This window comes from Branchiostoma lanceolatum, chromosome 5 (genome assembly GCF_035083965.1).
Source record: "Branchiostoma lanceolatum isolate klBraLanc5 chromosome 5, klBraLanc5.hap2, whole genome shotgun sequence".
Taxonomy (NCBI): Eukaryota; Metazoa; Chordata; class Leptocardii; order Amphioxiformes; family Branchiostomatidae; genus Branchiostoma; species Branchiostoma lanceolatum.
In genome coordinates this window covers 18,403,307-18,420,950 of record NC_089726.1, presented here as the reverse complement: position 1 = coordinate 18,420,950, position 17,644 = coordinate 18,403,307, and the positions used below count along the sequence as shown (strand labels likewise).

The 17,644-nt window shown below is 38.9% G+C and overlaps 1 protein-coding gene across 4 annotated transcripts in view; it reads right to left on the bottom strand.

Moving 5' to 3' along the window:
* LOC136435551 (cAMP-dependent protein kinase type II regulatory subunit-like) overlaps positions 1-17,644 on the bottom strand; it is an 82,899-nt gene that overhangs the window by 26,076 nt on the left and 39,179 nt on the right. For 3 of the 4 annotated variants that reach the window (XM_066429158.1, XM_066429159.1, XM_066429160.1), the window contains 4 exons: positions 9,614-9,664; positions 4,286-4,338; positions 3,667-3,750; positions 3,253-3,294 (listed from right to left, as the gene is read on the bottom strand). In XM_066429158.1, coding sequence (XP_066285255.1) covers positions 3,253-3,294; positions 3,667-3,750; positions 4,286-4,338; positions 9,614-9,664 — 230 coding nt within the window. Of the gene's footprint in view, positions 1-3,252; positions 3,295-3,666; positions 3,751-4,285; positions 4,339-9,613; positions 9,665-14,152; positions 14,699-17,644 lie in introns of those variants that run through there. The other variant, XM_066429157.1, reaches the window with a different exon arrangement.

The window sequence follows — 17,644 nt, the reverse complement described above, 5'->3', positions numbered from 1 at the left end:
CAGTCCCTGAAAGCAGAGTGGGCTAATTGCCAGTTATCATTGGAATTCAAAGTGACTACCCTGAACAAAACCATTCTAGCAATACAGATATTGTATTCAGCATATCTGGGCTGATATTGATGCAGTTTTCACATTTCTCTATGGATTTCCAGACATTGGAAAATGGTATTGGGATTTTCATGTTTTCAAAGGATCCACCGCTTCAATGTGAGAACAGGACAAAGCCATGTGTCATTCAATGCACAGCTGTTCAATTCACACACACAGCGGCGGCAGGCCTTCCAAATTACCTAGTCCTTGTTACAACACCAATTCCCCTGATTGCGTGTGCGGGCGCCATGGCAACGACATGCACCTGCTTGCTGCCTAGCTACACAGCAGGTGGTTTCAGCTTCTATCATACGGCACAGAGAATACTTCCAGGAATTGGATAATAACTTGAAGCAAGATAGCAGAGATAGAAATCTAGTCCTCTATCTGCAAAATGTTGGCAAGAAAATGCTTGATGCGGAACATTCGAAATAAGGCAGCGCCCGCACCATGAAATTCAAGGTGTGTCAAATGGATTGAAAGAGATCCTGAATAGTTGCCAAGTCAGTTAAAGGTGGCGTGCTATCAGCACCTGTTACAAGTTCTTAAGGTTTCAAATTTGCAAATCTTTGACAGAAATCACATGTAATCATGAAAAGCTCTTCTTAAAAACAATTTATTTTCTTGTTTCCATCCCTTTTTATCAATATTCTGATGACTCTTTTGTTTTTTCCTTATCTTTTGTACTATACATTCTACATCATTCAGTATCGATACATTTTTCTGTCAATTCTTTTGGAGAAACTAAGTGAATAGTAGGAGAGAGGATTTTTATTTGCGTAATGGTTTAAATACAATCCAAAGATATTGTATTGCAAGAAGATTAATATAATTGTTACCATAGAGATTTTGTAAAAGTCTATCCTTGCCTGAAGTAACAGCTAATGATATTTTGATCACCCAAGTAGACTAATATGGCTTCTAAGCATCGGTTACTTCCTTGTTGCCATGGCTACCAATTGATAGGTGTTAGGTTGGCCTGCATCAAAGGTGTTTGGATATAATACACCTTGTGATGTGATCATCTGAATAATTGCATGCTCGCCGTGTTACAAAACTAAAATAGCCAGGGGAACAGGATTTTGTTTTCCTACAAACAAAAAACATGACTGAATATTGTTTGCCAACGTTTGGGCCGTTGCCATAGCAATTCACGGCAACAAAGTAATATATTTTGCACTTCCAAAATGGATTATCTTACATGGCTGTGATAGGCAGAAATCTAGACATATAGCAATACGATTTCCTGCAGGTAAATTTGACTTGAAAACAAGATTCTTTTTGCTCGCGACAAGAAACACTCTAGGTGCCCTCAGAAACATGTTTGATCAAGGACTATTTCTGCCACCTCTAGCCTGTGCTTCCTGTCACTTTAGCAAGTCTGACCTTTGCGATCATCTTCCCATTCATCTCTTGTCACTCTCCTGACAGTATTTTCAAATAACTAAGAACACACACCAACCCAAACAAACACACACACAAACAAACATACTACACTCCGTACATGGAGTCAGCAATAGAAAAGTAGAATATCAGAATTAATATCAAGTCCCTTTATTCTACGGATATGCAGATGAGTTTCAGACATCATACACCTTGGTTCAAAGTCAATCCGTGAAACGCAATGCCGATACCATTTGGCAAATATCCCCCCATGGGTAATATACACAACCTTCTGCTTCAGAGGACACGATTCTCTCTAGTTCTAAAGGGCGAGGCAGAGATGATCAAAGCTTTGTCGGGGAAGCTATCTGACAAATTAGAGCCTGGGTGCAGCTTCCCATGGAGATACGCATGATTGTTCAAATTATTCTGGACGGAATTCAATTTCCTTGGGGAGGGGAAACAAACTTTTTCATGTTTAACTGTATTTTCTGTCTCACACACAACATGCAAAAATTCAAACGTTCAGAACAAAGATTGATATCAATGTAATTAGGAAACGTATGGGCGAGACATTGAATCAAGAGTTATCATATCAATTTCACAAAGGGGGACTAGAGAATGCATCCTCCTTTGACAGAAACATCATATTATGGTCTGTTTAGAAAAATCCCATTTCAGAGCCCCATCCGATCCGGATGACACAGGAATACATGAATATCACCAAGGCTGAAACTACAAGATGGTATCCTACTTAAATGACAGTAGCCCCCAAAAATTTTGTTGTAACATTTTCCACAATCCGCCAACAACATACCATGATTTTAAGTAATTTTACAGAATATTAGCCGCATTTTAAGGCCAACATAAATGCCCCTTTCTGTGACATTGAATAAAGCTACCATTGATGGCTACATGCTGAGTAAGGCAGACCGAACGACAGGCCATGTGTTTATATCTGTCGCCACTTGCCATCAGAAATCACAGATGATTATTGTCTCCTAGTCTGCCGAACGACAACGTCATCGATCAAGGTCTGATCATCTAACAGAGCGTGAAACTCCCTATGACTTTGAACCTCAACATTAATCATTTGAGACCTGACATTGGGGGATGCATTTCAGTGAAACATAGCAAGTCAGACAATAAAAAAAGGTGCTAGCTTGGCGATATTTGAATAGAATTGTCCAAGACCTTATTGCAGGGATTTTTTCTAAAGAGACCCCCATTCCCTGACTTTGTGCCCCCTTACCCTGGAAACAGATCCTCTGACAAGCATAAAATTCTGATTGACCTAGGGATGCTACGAGGTCACCTGTGGCCACAATCTTCAACCGCAACAGTAATTTTGCTCTTCGTGAAGCCTTAAAATACCCAATGTTAACTTGAAATTCTCTAAAACTCCACACCATGGAAGGGGGGGAACCCCCCTAATACACTTGGTCGCTCCGCTTCATCCCAATACTCCCCCCTGCAATTTTTTCCTAGACAGACCCCTGTACAGCATTGGCTACAACCAATTTCACATCAAATATACAAAACATGACTGATTAGATTACTAATACTAATCTGTCTGGTACAAATATGTAAATAAGCTATAGTTCACGGTTTGAAGAGTCTGTGAACAGAGCGATACATTATGGGTAATATGTCAGAGGACCTTGGTAATACATTAAAAAAATGGCTAGGGGTCTTCAACTTAAACATATTACTCACAACGTATCACACTGCACTTGTACACTTGAAACTGTGAACTAGCTTACAGTGGTAAAACCTTACCTTTCTCTCAAACATTGCATCCAGCACTTCTTGCATCTGTTCCTGTTTAGGACATAATCATACAACAAATAAATACTCAGCTCAGCTGACATATTGGCAATGCTTTTCAAATTGTGGAACAATTCTATGTTGTTTCCTTTTGCATTTCTATGTTCCGACGGATATGGGCAGGATCTGTCTATTGACAAACAATAAGGTAAGGGAGCATCGTTAAAGCTATCTTCACTTTAAAACACATTTGTTAGACACCTTTAATCTTCAAATCAAAACTACAACATTGCTACAGTGACGATTTCTACTCTGTGTTGACTTGACTATGCACCAGTAGACTTGCCCTACTCTACAATGTAACACAGTCCATCATTCTGTGTTATTTGATATCAATATCAAAGTTTTTAATAAACATGAACTTGCCGGATCGAGTGACTTGAAGAGAAGGATGTTTGCCACGGCCTGAGCTAGCCTGTTCCTCTGGAGATCTGACTTGGGGTGCACAACCTACACATAAGAGACCATCATGGGATTAGTATACAACCTTACTGCAGCATTACTATCAGCAACTATCCTCATTTTACAATACATATTAAGAGAAAGCTTTCTCAGAATCTACTTTGCAATAGACTTTCAAATTCATCTCGAAGTAGTTAGGATACATGTCTGTTCATGTTATGCACATTAGTAACAATCTTCTCTAAGGCCCACTTTACACGGTTGTACTGGTGATATTAGCATATGACCCATGACCTCCTAAGCGTCACCGGAGCTGGTTTCTCTTTAGAGACAGAGAGGAACCGTCACGGCCCCCCGCTGAGGCAACGCAGGCCCAGGCTGGAAGGTGGCACGCTCCAGTTTGTGGAAAAAACGACATATGACGCTTATTTCCAGTCTTTAGACCGGTAACGATTAACCGACATGATTAACTGACTCGGGTTGGTTTAAACAACGCCAGTGTAAAGTGGGCCTAAGTCTCTAATTAAAATTGTGTATAGTCAAAAGCCATGCCTGTAGGCTGAGATAAAAAGCTTTATGTCACCTTCTTGTCGTCATCTTCATCGTCTGCATCTGGGTCATACCTTTCTGCACAAACTGTCAAAGACAACAAAAACACACTCTTAACGTGGAACACAGAAAAGTACCAGGAACAAAAAACAAAAAGACTAGTACTTAGTTCATGGGAATACTGAAAAATGCTAGGCGACACCATATCACGAAATGCAAATGCTCGCTGCATATGTACTATCTTGATAGCGCATCTTATATTTAACTATGGGTGCACTAGTGCACCTACATGTAGATATTCTTGTAGCGTTTGTATATAAAGGTACTATTGATTCAACTGTGGAGAATTTCTTGACATCAAGTGTCAGAAAAAATTATACAACCTCTGTTGTATTATCTGTTTGAAATAGTTAGCTATACAGTTAGCTATACAATTTCACATTCAAGTTTTGAAGAGAGGCAGTAAGTAAGGTTCATCATAATTCGGTTTTGCTCACTTTGAACTTTATTTTATGTCGCGTACCCGAAATGTTTTCTGTGCAGCCAAATCTGTAGGTTGGGTACAACTTCCCAAAAAATTAATTTCAAGCCCTGAGAAATTTAAAGGTTGTATGGACAGTGTCCATACTTAAGCATCCCCTGTGCCCTTATAAAGAATGATATGGATATCTATAATTTTTTTCCAGAGTGTTTTTCTAGGAACAAAAAAAACAAGAGCTTTTAAAAAAAGCTGGCGTTTCGGCTACGTTTATAAGTGTGAATTGTCTTTTCCCTTTACTTGAAGTAAAATCTGCCAGAGGAAGTCACTCAAGGGCTGTTCAGTCTATAAGAAAAATTGTCATTTTGGGAAATGAGTACTGTTTTAATAGAGAAAGGCAGATTGGGGAAAGCAATTTTGAAGTTACGTCACTTAACTTAAGTGCTTTTGAAAAAGCTGGTCTTGGCCTACAACTTGTACTTATTTGTAAAATGTATAATAGGCTCATTATAAAAGCTATCAATGTAATTATGTACATGGCACGCAATAAAACATAAAATTTGAAAAAGCACCATTGAATCATCAGCACTATGGTAATTAAGTGAAATAGAAGTTCATAACAGCTAAGGTTCTATCTAAAATGACTACCAAATGTCAAACAAATCAACAGCTACCTCATCCGTATTATTCTGGTTTCCGCATTTACAACATTTCTTCCTTATTTTCCTGGGTAATTTTGCTAAAATTCATGAAAATTCCCATAGTTTTGTGCCGAGGGGCGCCACTTTCCACGTCCGTGTTGTCTGAATGAAGTCGATACTGAACAATGGAGCATTTGCTACTGTAACAAAGAATCGCTGTTTTGCAAACAACATCAAGAGCCTCTGTTTACATCGGGGATAGAAGTTTAGTGGCGAGTGTTTTGCAAGAATCATCTTACCGCGCATAGGAGCCGCTGCACGGTATTTTCCATTACAATGAACAGAAAAATTCGAATGCCGGGTTTGGAATCTATGAAGTCCTGTTCATAAGACAAAGGCCTTGTATCTATTAAATGAATATTTAAAAATAACAAATATGAAATATTTCTTTATTTATTAATGAAAAAAAATGATATTCATAAATATGATATTGATAGATTAATATAATATCAATATATATTTTTGATATTCAATATCTAAAAAGAAAAAAAAATCCATGCACGGAGACGAACCCGGATCTTCTGGGTCCGAAGAGCTTCGCGTTGCCAGATCGGCCAAGCTGCGGTACGTAACTATTCACACTGGACGTAATGCTATAACCTTACTATATGGTATCATTTATGCCGATTTTTGGTCGTTTTCTTGACGAAATCATTTTTTTTCTTCTGCAATCTTGTGGAATAGATGTAATATGGTCATTTTTCAGGATATCAAAGTCCGAAACCACAATGCAATGATATTTCCGAACAGTTGTAGCAGTTACATGCGGTCGCCGTCCTGTGTCACATGCAAATCTGCGCCGTCCTGTGTCACATGCAAATCTGCGACACAGTGTTGAACCAAGCTTCCCTGGTCCTTGCTTGAAGCCTCCTTGCTTGAAGGTAAAAGCCAGGACAATGCGTTCCGGCGCGCATGCGCCGAAACGCAAAAACACAATCCTTGCACCAAAAAAATCATTAAGAGGTAGATTTTTGCACTTTAAGATGTCAAAGAAATGTGTGTGGGCACCATTCCTATATGTGGAAAGAGCAATAAAAAAAGCACTGTTGGTCAAAGATATACAGTACCTGACAGAATAAGATTAATGTTCAGGCTTTAATGGAAAACAGATTAATTCACCTGAGCAAAGATAACAACTGACTTCGAATTCCACAAAAGGCTTGGCGCTTCCTATGTTTATCAGATACAGTGTCATTAATCTACTCTAGCGATAACACATTTTTATCCTTTATCACTCTGTTTATCAACCTAATGCATTTAACTGAGAGGCCGCAAAGTTCAGATTTTAAACACAGTACAAATGAATTATAACCTTTTCGACTGTTCTAAATTTATGGACCTATTTTTCTCTTGGCACTGACCACCTGCTTGGCAATTATCAAGGACCCTGGCTGTGAGAATCGCCTATCATGACATTATGATCAGGGAACAAACCAATAAAATTGCAGTACCAATAAACAATAAATGTTTTTAGAAAATCTGTGCGGTAAAGTTCTGGGAGTTTGTTCCAGGGATGAGTTCCTTTGACGATATCTTACTTGAATCATCAAAACATTTTCAAAAACATGGATGAAACAAATGTCAAAATTTGTCAAAAAGGCAGCGCTCGTGAGTGCGACTCGCATACAACATGTATGCGACCAGTTTTTTGAGAATGCGACTAGATTTAAAATCACGGTCGCATGGTGCGACTATCAAAAATTAAGACCTGCACCTAGATAATAGGTGCAGAACTAAGCGGTAAGCTGAAAAATAAACATTAGGTATTCAAACGCTACCGCGAAAATCGCCGGTGAATTTTCCATCCTGTTCCCACACCCGCGGTACAAAAAATGTCCGTTCCAAGTAGGTATTCCAACGACGCTACCGCGAAAATCGGCTAACTACCGCATGGTGATCGGTAAATTTTCTACCATCTTCCTACACCCACGATACAAAAACTATTCGTTTCTACAGGCAAAGTCACCCATGAAAATAAAGAATATAACTTTCTCTTTCTCGTGATGTGTTTGTTTATCTTGTAAAATGTTTCAAACGCCAGAACTTTGCCGATGAAAACGGCGCGGCGTAGCGCGCGCGGCCGTGATTCAAAACATGGCCAATTTCACTACCGCCTGCGAATGAGCCGATTACGAGCTTTAAATTGGTACCTGGAACAAAGGTAAAATTTATTTTTTGAGCATTAAAATTCGATTGTAACGAACTCTTTAATGATAAAAATTACCACCTTAATTTTTCTTGTTCTTGGTGTCAAAATGACGGCAAGAAACAGGGCTACGTTTTGATGTAATCGACATGTTTATATCATGCACACCGGGATGGTCGCGCCGCGCGGTCCTGACGCGCGAAATTTGGACTAGATATTTGACTGGGCTGGCACAAACAGATCATTTTTGATACTATTGAGCAAGAATTTCAACGTTAGAATATTAAAGCATTTTTGATTGTTTGTAGACAGAGGGTAGGGGTGAAAAAAAATGCCAGTAAAAATGTTTTTAGGGTTGAACTTAATGCCAGCAGTGAAGTTTAAAATCATGGAATGGGACTTAATTTGTTTTGGTCATGAAACCAATAGCCAAGTAATAGAGTTATCTATTTATTTATCATTCAAGGTTATGTGAATCATTGCTTGCCTTGTTCCAAGTAAAAAATACCAGTGTATTTTTCAACCTGTTGAACTTGAGGCACCGTGGCCCCCGGATAGGGGCCAGCCGGGGAACCTATGCCCAATTTTTTCGAAAATCCCAATACATCACTCAAGCTTATGCAATTTTTAATGTCATCGCAAATGGTCATGTGAATAATTGCTTGCCTTGTTCCAAGTTGAAAATACCATTGTGTATTTTTCTACTTGTTGAACTTGAGGCACCGTGGCCCCCGGATAGGGGCCAGCCGGGGAACCTATGCCCAATTTTTCTAAAAATCCCTCTACATCGGTATCATTCTTGCCCAAGAACTAACTAAATTATATACCGCACTTTGCTAGTTGTTCTGCACCATGTAGGCTATATTTTTTATGATCTATTCAATTACATTATTCCAGGTTGTTAACATTGATTAATAGGAGTATTACTTGGTATGGCCAAGACTTTTCTTCTTCTTCCAACTTTTTGTAGTGGTGCTCCTAGATTTTTGCTGGTGCTCCTAACTTTTTGGGGTTAGGAGCACAGTGCTCCTAGGCCTAAAAGTTAGTCTGGAGCCCTGAAAGGTCTTAATTACATCGTGATATGAATGAATAATCTTTCCTCATGTGATCTTAAACAGTTGATATTACAGAAGGCCTATACATTTTAAAGGCCAACCTTACCATTTAGGCATTATAATTAAACATGAAGCTGCTGGCATTTAAATCCAGAGGTTCATATCGATTGACTGTAACATCTCATGCAAATTTAATGCCCTGATCACACTCTTTGGAACGCTTGCTGAAATGTTTTTGACTTGACATTTGCATCTTGAATACGGTCATACAAACACCTAGTCTACGTTTGACAGCATTATAGTGCTGGTCCAATGGCAACCGCTTCGATTGTTAATATCATGTGAACAAAAAAATTATCAATCTTGACTATACACTATATATAGTACTATACAGCGAGAGTAATGGAATTATGTATACTAACAGCAACGTCAAGTGCATGTGACACAGTAAATTTTGTCCCCTGGAAACTTCTTATGGCATAAAACATGTGTATGCATAGAGTACATTATAATGTATTGGAATTCATATAAATATATGTAACATTTTGCACAACATATAAAATATTACCTTGTTGTCAGACATAACTTGTTAATAAATCAAAAAGCCCACAATAAGCTAGTACCTTGGATTTTACGATTCATTCTTAATTTGTTACTTCCATCAACATTGTTCCAACAAACTTTTTTTACAAGCACTTGAACTGTTCAAGGCAACTTTTTATCGTTTTCATTTTTCTTATCTTCAATGTAATAAATGAGAGGGTACGCAACATTTCAAACATGTTTCTATTGCAGATTTTTCTTTAAAAAGGCTAGTAATTTTCACTCAACAATTTGAGAATGTATTAACAGTTTCACTTCAATACCCAGTAGTTCATGCTGAGGTTTCAATCTTTCTATGGAAAAAAAAAAACTCAACTCAGAAACATGGAATTGAATTGGTCTGGCCTAAACTAGAAGACGTGCGTAGATTTTGTCTTACCTGACTGTCTCCTTCTCTTGTAACTGTCTAGAATTCTCTTTGGAGGAGGTTCTGGAATAAGAGAAAAATTCATCTCACGTTAAGGGCAGACACACAAATATAAACAGTTCTACAGAGAAACCTGTGATGGGGGCAAAACATGATATAGGTTTTATCCAATCTCATTATAAGACTGAATGTTGATGGACAGGTGTCAGTAAGGCTAATCAGTTTATGAAGTGTCTATATCAAAATTGTTACAGAATGGCTTGGGAAAAGATGCAAGAAAGAGAATTTTGTTTGAGTCAAAAATTGACCCCAAAAGAAAATGACATCTCATCTTGAAGATACTGTAAGTCACTTTATCTTCACGGTAGCAAAATTTCACAGGGTAAAGAAAATTGACATTTTCATTGAACTTTAACTTCACGGTGGCTGCAAGTGATTTACACAACGGATGTGTGAAGGAATCATAAATAATAATTACAACAGGTTTTTCACGGTAATGATAAGTTCATGGTACAGAGGTGACCGTGAAAACAGTGATCATAAAGTAACAGTGAAAGAAACAAGAATTACAGTAGTAACAAATGACTTGAATTAAGTTAAAACAAAATATTCTTAACCTGACAAACTGAGCAAAATCACTGCAAGTGTTGTATTCACCACATAAACATTTCTATTATAACTGCTAAGCCTTCACTGCTCCCAACAAAGCTAAGCCAAACATTGGTGTCTACCCAGTGGTGTGTTTACACCTCCATCTTAGTCCACTTGTAAATCATTCATAAATCAATCAGCCGCCTCACGGTTTGTTCAGGTATACAAAGTAGATATCACACAGTCCTATCAAACACGGGGAGGACAAAACAAAGACAAACAAGAGTCCGTAGGACACAATTCTCCGTGAAGTATTTATAGTATGTACAAGTATTGACCCACACAAATTGCATCTCTTCTCAGTCCAAGTAGTGTTTTAGAGCAAGTAAAGAAAAAGTGTTTGTTTATATTTTTCTTTCAATACAGGAGTGGTCAACCTGCTGAAAAGTATGTTTTACAGTATGGCACAGATGGGATCTAGAAATTCCGGGAAAAGTCACAAAGTTAGATCTAGATGGCCCCTTTTCAATTATCAACGAACCATTCAGCCTTACAACTAAGATGTATCAGAAATCACAAATATGCAGTAAATCCTCTTTCCACAATTTATTGCAGGCCGGCCTGATCTATAGCTATCAAGCTATTTGCAATAAAAAAGGCTAATTTATATTATCGTAACATTTCAGGAAGGTCAAAGGTCACCGGATCTAACCACCCGGAAGTGACACTGGCGCGCGCACTTTTCTGAGAGATATTTCTCAACAATCTTTCATCCCCTGCGTAAACTTTTTACATTGTCACAGCCTCCGTATTATAAACTACAAGTGTGGTAAGTTTGAAGGTCCAGAGATTTGCCATTTTCACACTGTGCGTAAAAATGCATCGTCCGTCCCGTGCGCACATACTGTATGCGAGTTGCGAGGGACACGGCATACTTAATACACAGACTGGAGCTCACTCGGCACATGTTCGCAGCTAAAACTCACAATTCCCGTTGCCGCATTGGTATGTAACTTGGTATATCGTTTGCTAGGTTGCGTGTGGTGATGCACGTTGTCTATTCTTCAATGTAACAGTGACTATACGATCACAGCAAGTAAGGAAGATTTATACCCCGTATCTGCCTGAAGTATTCCAGTCATGCATAACGGATTATAACATGGTCCCTATGGCAGGGCAGTGGGACATAGCATTAATTATAGGGGTGCAATTACGATATTGGATTGACGTTTAAAGTAGTTATGGTGTAAAAAAGCTATTGTGCATCACCACGCCGAACCAGGCAAACGATATGCCAAGTAACACACCAATGCGACAACGGGATCGTGAGTTATAGCTGCGAACGCGCAAACAAATGCAATCCCAATACTCCCAGAAGGAGGTCATCCTCCTTCCCGGAGTAACAATGCCATTACCGATACATGGCTTCTTGTCAAAAATGTAAACAACGGGAGGTGTGGCTTGTAAATGTGGCTTGCCTACAGTCTGGATTGATTCACAAATGCGTCAACAAAGACACACATACATGTACAAACAACTATTTTGTCTCTGTTGACAAGTGCATGAAAAAGGCATGTATATGACTACACTAAATCAGTTGGTTTCCCATGTCTCTTGTTTTCACATGTAATAACATAATTTCGGAGAGATGTGAGCTGTATCCTTACATCTGCTTGGAGGTTAGCTTTGGCAAGAAGGAGGCCCATTATCGAACTTGGACCTTCTTTTTCCGACCCCTTTTCATATACCAAATATCATACAGATCCACATACAACTTTGTGAGTTATGCTCTCTACAAACACACATAAACACACACACACACAGACAGACAGACAAGTAAACAAACAAATTGCACCAAAACCAAAACCTTCTTGGCACGGGTAACAGAATCGGAGAGAGACTGTATGAACGTATTAAACCTGACTATAACTGCATTGGAAGGAGAAACACTGTGGCTACTGTTACACTCTAACGTTGGCATGCCTTGAACAGGTTCAAATGTGTCATAACAGCTGCCTTATCCTTAAAGCTTAGCTCTTCAAGTATTCTTAAGAACATTCTTTGCACACTAACACTGACATTTGACCTGAATAACACCATTAATAAGCATAAGAAACTCTTCCACATTCCTTTTCACTACAGTTGTGACCCGGCTTTACTTAACAATGGAAAAACAATTTCTTATCTGCAGACCAACCTTCGCCATAGTAACCAGCCTTGCAAGCATCTATTTGGTAAACACAGACATACGTAGGCCCTACTAGAGAACCTATGGCCTGTTCAGTATGTTACAGTGTACACACTACAACAGGCATGTCAACACTTCAACTCTAAATACAACTGGGAGGAGTCAAGAGGGCTCGGCATAAGGCAAATACAACAATCCAGATTCAAATACAATACCCAAAAAATACCCGAGAAAGTAGTGTGCATTTGTGTGCACACGGCATAAGCACAGTGTCAAAGATTGCAATCTATGGGAACTACAATTTCCAGTTTTACATTGGTTTTGTTTGTACACAAAAAGAAACAAGACTCCAGCTATTCCAGTTCAATATCTTGTCAAGATTATTAAAGGAAGATAAAGCTGAGTTGCAGAAAAATCATTAGCATTCAATATACACAAGTTATTTCAGATATTCTCAAGCCTCATTCAACAAAATATGTCGATATGGCACTATTAAAGGTGAAGCAATGAAGTAAAAAAGGTACATGTATTGACATATTCCTAACATGAGTGTATATACTTTTAAAATCTCAGAATAGTTGTACTTACTTTAAACACAACTAGTTTTAGTTTAAGTAATAATATATATTTTCTTAGTTTATTAATATACATTTGCATTGTTAATATTTCAATGAAATGTTGCTGACTTGAGCATTTTTACTTTCGTTTTTTGTTGTTGCAGGTTGTCGCTGTAATTTTCAGTTTGATATTACGATACATCATAGAAATTATGTACCATATAGCATCTTATCATCACCCAGGCAATAAAACAACTTTCTTCAAATTATGTGTCTTTTTCCCCTGATAAATAGTTACATAGAGAGTATGAGAGTTTGGAACATTTTGACACCTAACTCTAACCCTAACCTGACCCTAACTCAGTCCAAAACCTAACCTCAGTTTTAACCCTTTAACCAAATTGTCATGATATCTGCAATGACCTTCAAATAACCCCCAGCCTAAGCTTTTAAAGTGAATAGCAGAGATTATTTCTGTAAATTATGACACATCACAAAATAAAAAGTTTGTTTTTTCAATCATTAAAATCATGTCTAAAACACATGGAAAAAAACAAAAGCCTTTCAAGAAGAATAGAGTTTACATTTATTACGATTCACAAAATATTTATAAACTCCCCTCCATATGGAATACAAGATCCGGGCTATACAATATACACCTGATTAACTGTCATAATCCCCTATCAGCCCATGGGGGTCACGCCTTCACAAAAAGGTTTACGGTCTCCAGGCATTGTTAGAGATTACACCTTTTGTTTATGATAAAGGATTGTTGAAAAGGGGCCTCTAATAACTTTGTTTATGGGCAACACACTGGTGGTGGAAGAAAAAAAGTCGCGTGGGAGGGTTAACATTTTTGCAGAAGCTCCCGTGTTTTGGTTTATCTCTTAGGAAATCTACGAAACATTTACAATCACTCACCCACGAAACATTCAGATAACGTTTCAGGTATTGAAGCATCTTCGTGATAGATTGGTACTGAGGAAAATACTTTATCTTATGACAGGGAAATTTTATACAGGGCACGATTCATGGAGTGTTTTGCAAGAAGAAATTTTGGGTGGTAAAAAAAACATGACAGAATTTCTAACATAGCCGTGGTGAACCCGGGTGTAACAGAGCGTGTGTCAGGGAAAGTTCTGAGTGACGACAAAAAGAAGACGGTGATCTTAAGATTTCTTAAAGCTTCTACAAGATATTAGGATATTTTTGTACCGTCTAGAATGTCGTCGTCGTCGTCTGAACCGTTTTCCATGGGCTCGCCATCGAACTTGACGCCTCTCTTCTGCCCGCCAGGTCTGTTTTCCCGCAGGTTGGTGAAGTAGTCGGCGGCAAAATTGATCAGATCGTCCGGTCTTTCCCTCAGAACAGCGACAGTGAAGTCCTGTAGGAGGTCTGTAAGTCCCGTTGGAATTTCAAAATTCATCTTGATGTATATTCAGTGACTTTTTTTCAACGTCGAAGAAAACACCGGGGGACGGAGCTGAGCCGAGCTGCGGCGACTTGTCTCTGCAGGTCCCGACGACGAGATGCACGTGTCTCGGCGGATGTCTCCCCGGCTGAACAAGACACAGACGCCGCTGTGTGGACCTCAGAAAGGTCCGGAGGAATCCAACAGGTTGCCGCGATTTTTCTGAAGCCTCGTCCTTCACGGCGGGGACGTTTAGCACGATAAAATCAGTGCGTGTTTGGAGCCCAAACACAAGACAATGCTCATTACTCGCACCCTCCCCCTTTGGTCGTCTGAATGATGACGTAATTAAGGACGGCTCATTAGCAAAGGTAAATTATTTCAGATTTTCTGTAATTCAACTTAATATTTAATTAAATGGTAACAAATCTCTTCAATTATGTTTTTAAAGTACATTACAACATGTTACTGTGGTAAAATTTATATTTATTTTGATTATTTTCCCCCCACATTTGAGATATGGGTTAGTCCAAGTGTCACCTGACATCACAAACCTCAGCACTCAACTTGAAGAAAAATAATACCTGACGACTTTGATATTAAGTCGATAGACCCCTCACAGCCGCAAAGCAAATACTGTATACAAAGCTCAAGGGTCCTAAGCTGTATAAATCTGGGTTAAGTGGAGAGAGTATTGATCTGTATATTCTTGCAGAAGCCTCTTTGTACAGCGCGGATTAATATAGAAGTGAAATCAAGTGAACCGGATCTCTCAAAGGCCTCCAATCTGGCGGGAAATTTAAATGACCTAAAAGACGCACCTAAAATATAATTTCAGGGGATCTGATCAAAAGTTGCATAAAGATGGTTTTATTTCTAATTTCTGATCCACAGGATGCGAGAAATTTTATCTTATCGTCTTGTATTTATTTCTGTCCTATCATTTTGTATCTTTTCTGTCAATTGTTTTGGACAAAGTTCTAGAAATGGGAACCTCTCATTGGAAAACTGGGAAATTGTAATTTGGGGGGGATTTTAGCATCACAAAGGCTTCATAAACTGAAAATATAATAATTTTTTTCTTCTTCCTCGTCATCCCCCTTATGTAATAATCATATTTTTCTGACTGGAAGAAACGTTAACATTCATTACCTTAGTTACTAGGCTTTTATATTCGGTGTGTTTTCAATTAAAGGTGGTCAGTAGTAACCAGTCCGGTAAAAGTTTCCAACATTTCAAGAGTGCAGGGGTTTTGTGTGGCATGCTAGAGAAAATCAAGTGAACTGATTAACGTTAATGTCATTTGTAAAATTGTGAACTGAAGTCTATCAGAAGTAAGGTTTGAAAAGCTGTGGCAGATCAATGGGGACATCTTGTGACTCCTCAACAAACTGCAGCAGACTATTTAGAATACAACATTGCATAGACTTTCTCCTTGGCATTATGTATTCTGGTGAAGAATTTTGCTGAAGGTATGGCAATAGAGGTTAACACCTTACAAATTCATGCCAATAACATTTTGAAACAGAATAATCATAATATCACACATTTTGTCTTGTAACATTTCTACTGAATATAGAACTAATCATCATCATCATCATCATCGTGTCGGGCAGCAACTCTCTCCCTCGGGACGATATGGCCCACAATTTATAATATAACTAATAATTGACAATATCAATAAATGAAAACAAAACATTGGATTTCTCCTATGAAAGACATATTTCTACATCTCACAAGAAATTCCAACAGAATTCATTGCTAGCTAACGTTATAGCAGTTGCATGGGGGCTACAGGGGCAAGGTAAAATACAAATTTCACTGGTGCTCTGCAACCTTGCTTCTTTGAAACAAGCATCACCATGATATTTTCTAAAAAAACCTGGAGACAAATTTCACAACAAACAAGGCAACAAGATGTTGACCCTGAATGTGTAGTCAGTTTCCGTGCTGTACACGCCTGTAAAGTCACTTTTTTTTATACAAAATACACGGCGTGGGAGCTCACGGCCTCGGACGTAAACATTCCAATAAGGCGGATTCTGGTAACTCATCATAGTGCCGCGGGCCGTGAATTCCCGCAACATGTATTTTGTAAAAAAAAGTGACTTTACAGGCGTGTACAGCACGGAAACTGGGTACACATTCAGGAGACAACATCTTGAACATGTCTATGGTGTTAGATTTAGCGCCCGTGTCACGATGGCCGATATTTTGGCTTATGTATTGGGCATTCGCTAAAAAGTCATTTTTGCTAGGCAATCGCTAAAAAGCCAGGTAAGAATCGTCAAGTTCGCTTTATTTAACTTTGGATGGAAGGATTGACTGGAAACTCAGGAATAACTAGAAAGGCCGTCATTTGCCCCTGAGCAAATACAGCATGTTTAGCCATACTCCTCCCCATGCAAGAAGTGGGCTGTCCCAAAATAATACCTGGGCAAATCGAAATATTAACTGCATGCAGAAAGGCAACATTTGCGAGAGCATCATACTTCGCCAATCTCCCTCCCGATGCATAAATTGACTGTTCCAAAATCACCCGTGCAAAAAAATTCTCTCTACAAGTTCTGCGAGACCCCAAGAGCTTCTTACTGCAAAGGCTTGCGTGTGCTCCTGCAATATGACCTCAGGTGACCTAAATAGAACACGCGTTCTTTGGCCAGTAGCAAATGGAACGCGGGGAGCCTTAGATAGAACATGGATTCCTTGGCCAGCAGCAAATAGAACATGGAACGGGGATACCACTTTTGGCATGTTTTTGGTCTGAAAATGGGCCCAAAAGTCCCCAAAATGAAGCATTCTGAAGTGATGTACACCAGAAATGTGATTGAAGTCCTGTCGGGACATGTTCAAGGCACCCTTGTACCGAATTTCAAGTCACTTGCTTGCAAAACCAGGGCACAGGAGCCCAAAATATAAAAATTGTCTAGAAATGCCCCAAAAAACCTCCATAAAAATGATTTTAAGGCCTGTTTCAACAAAATTTAAAAATCACATGAGGGTATTTGCCATCTTTACCTACATGCCAAATTTCAGGCCGTTTGGCCCAAAAATGACGGAGTAGATTCCATTTGAAGATATGGCAGGAGAAGAACATGAACAAAAACAATATGTTGAGCCATACTAGGTATGGCTAAACATAACTAATGGGAGCACAACCTGAACATATTCCGAGCCAAAAAATTAGATTCGTGCAGCGCGTACTTCGCTGGAGCAAGCGTTTGTGGGCATTCACTAAAAAGCTGGTCCCGCCTTTGATAAAACCTCCTCGCTTGCACGTAGCCCTAATATCCTAC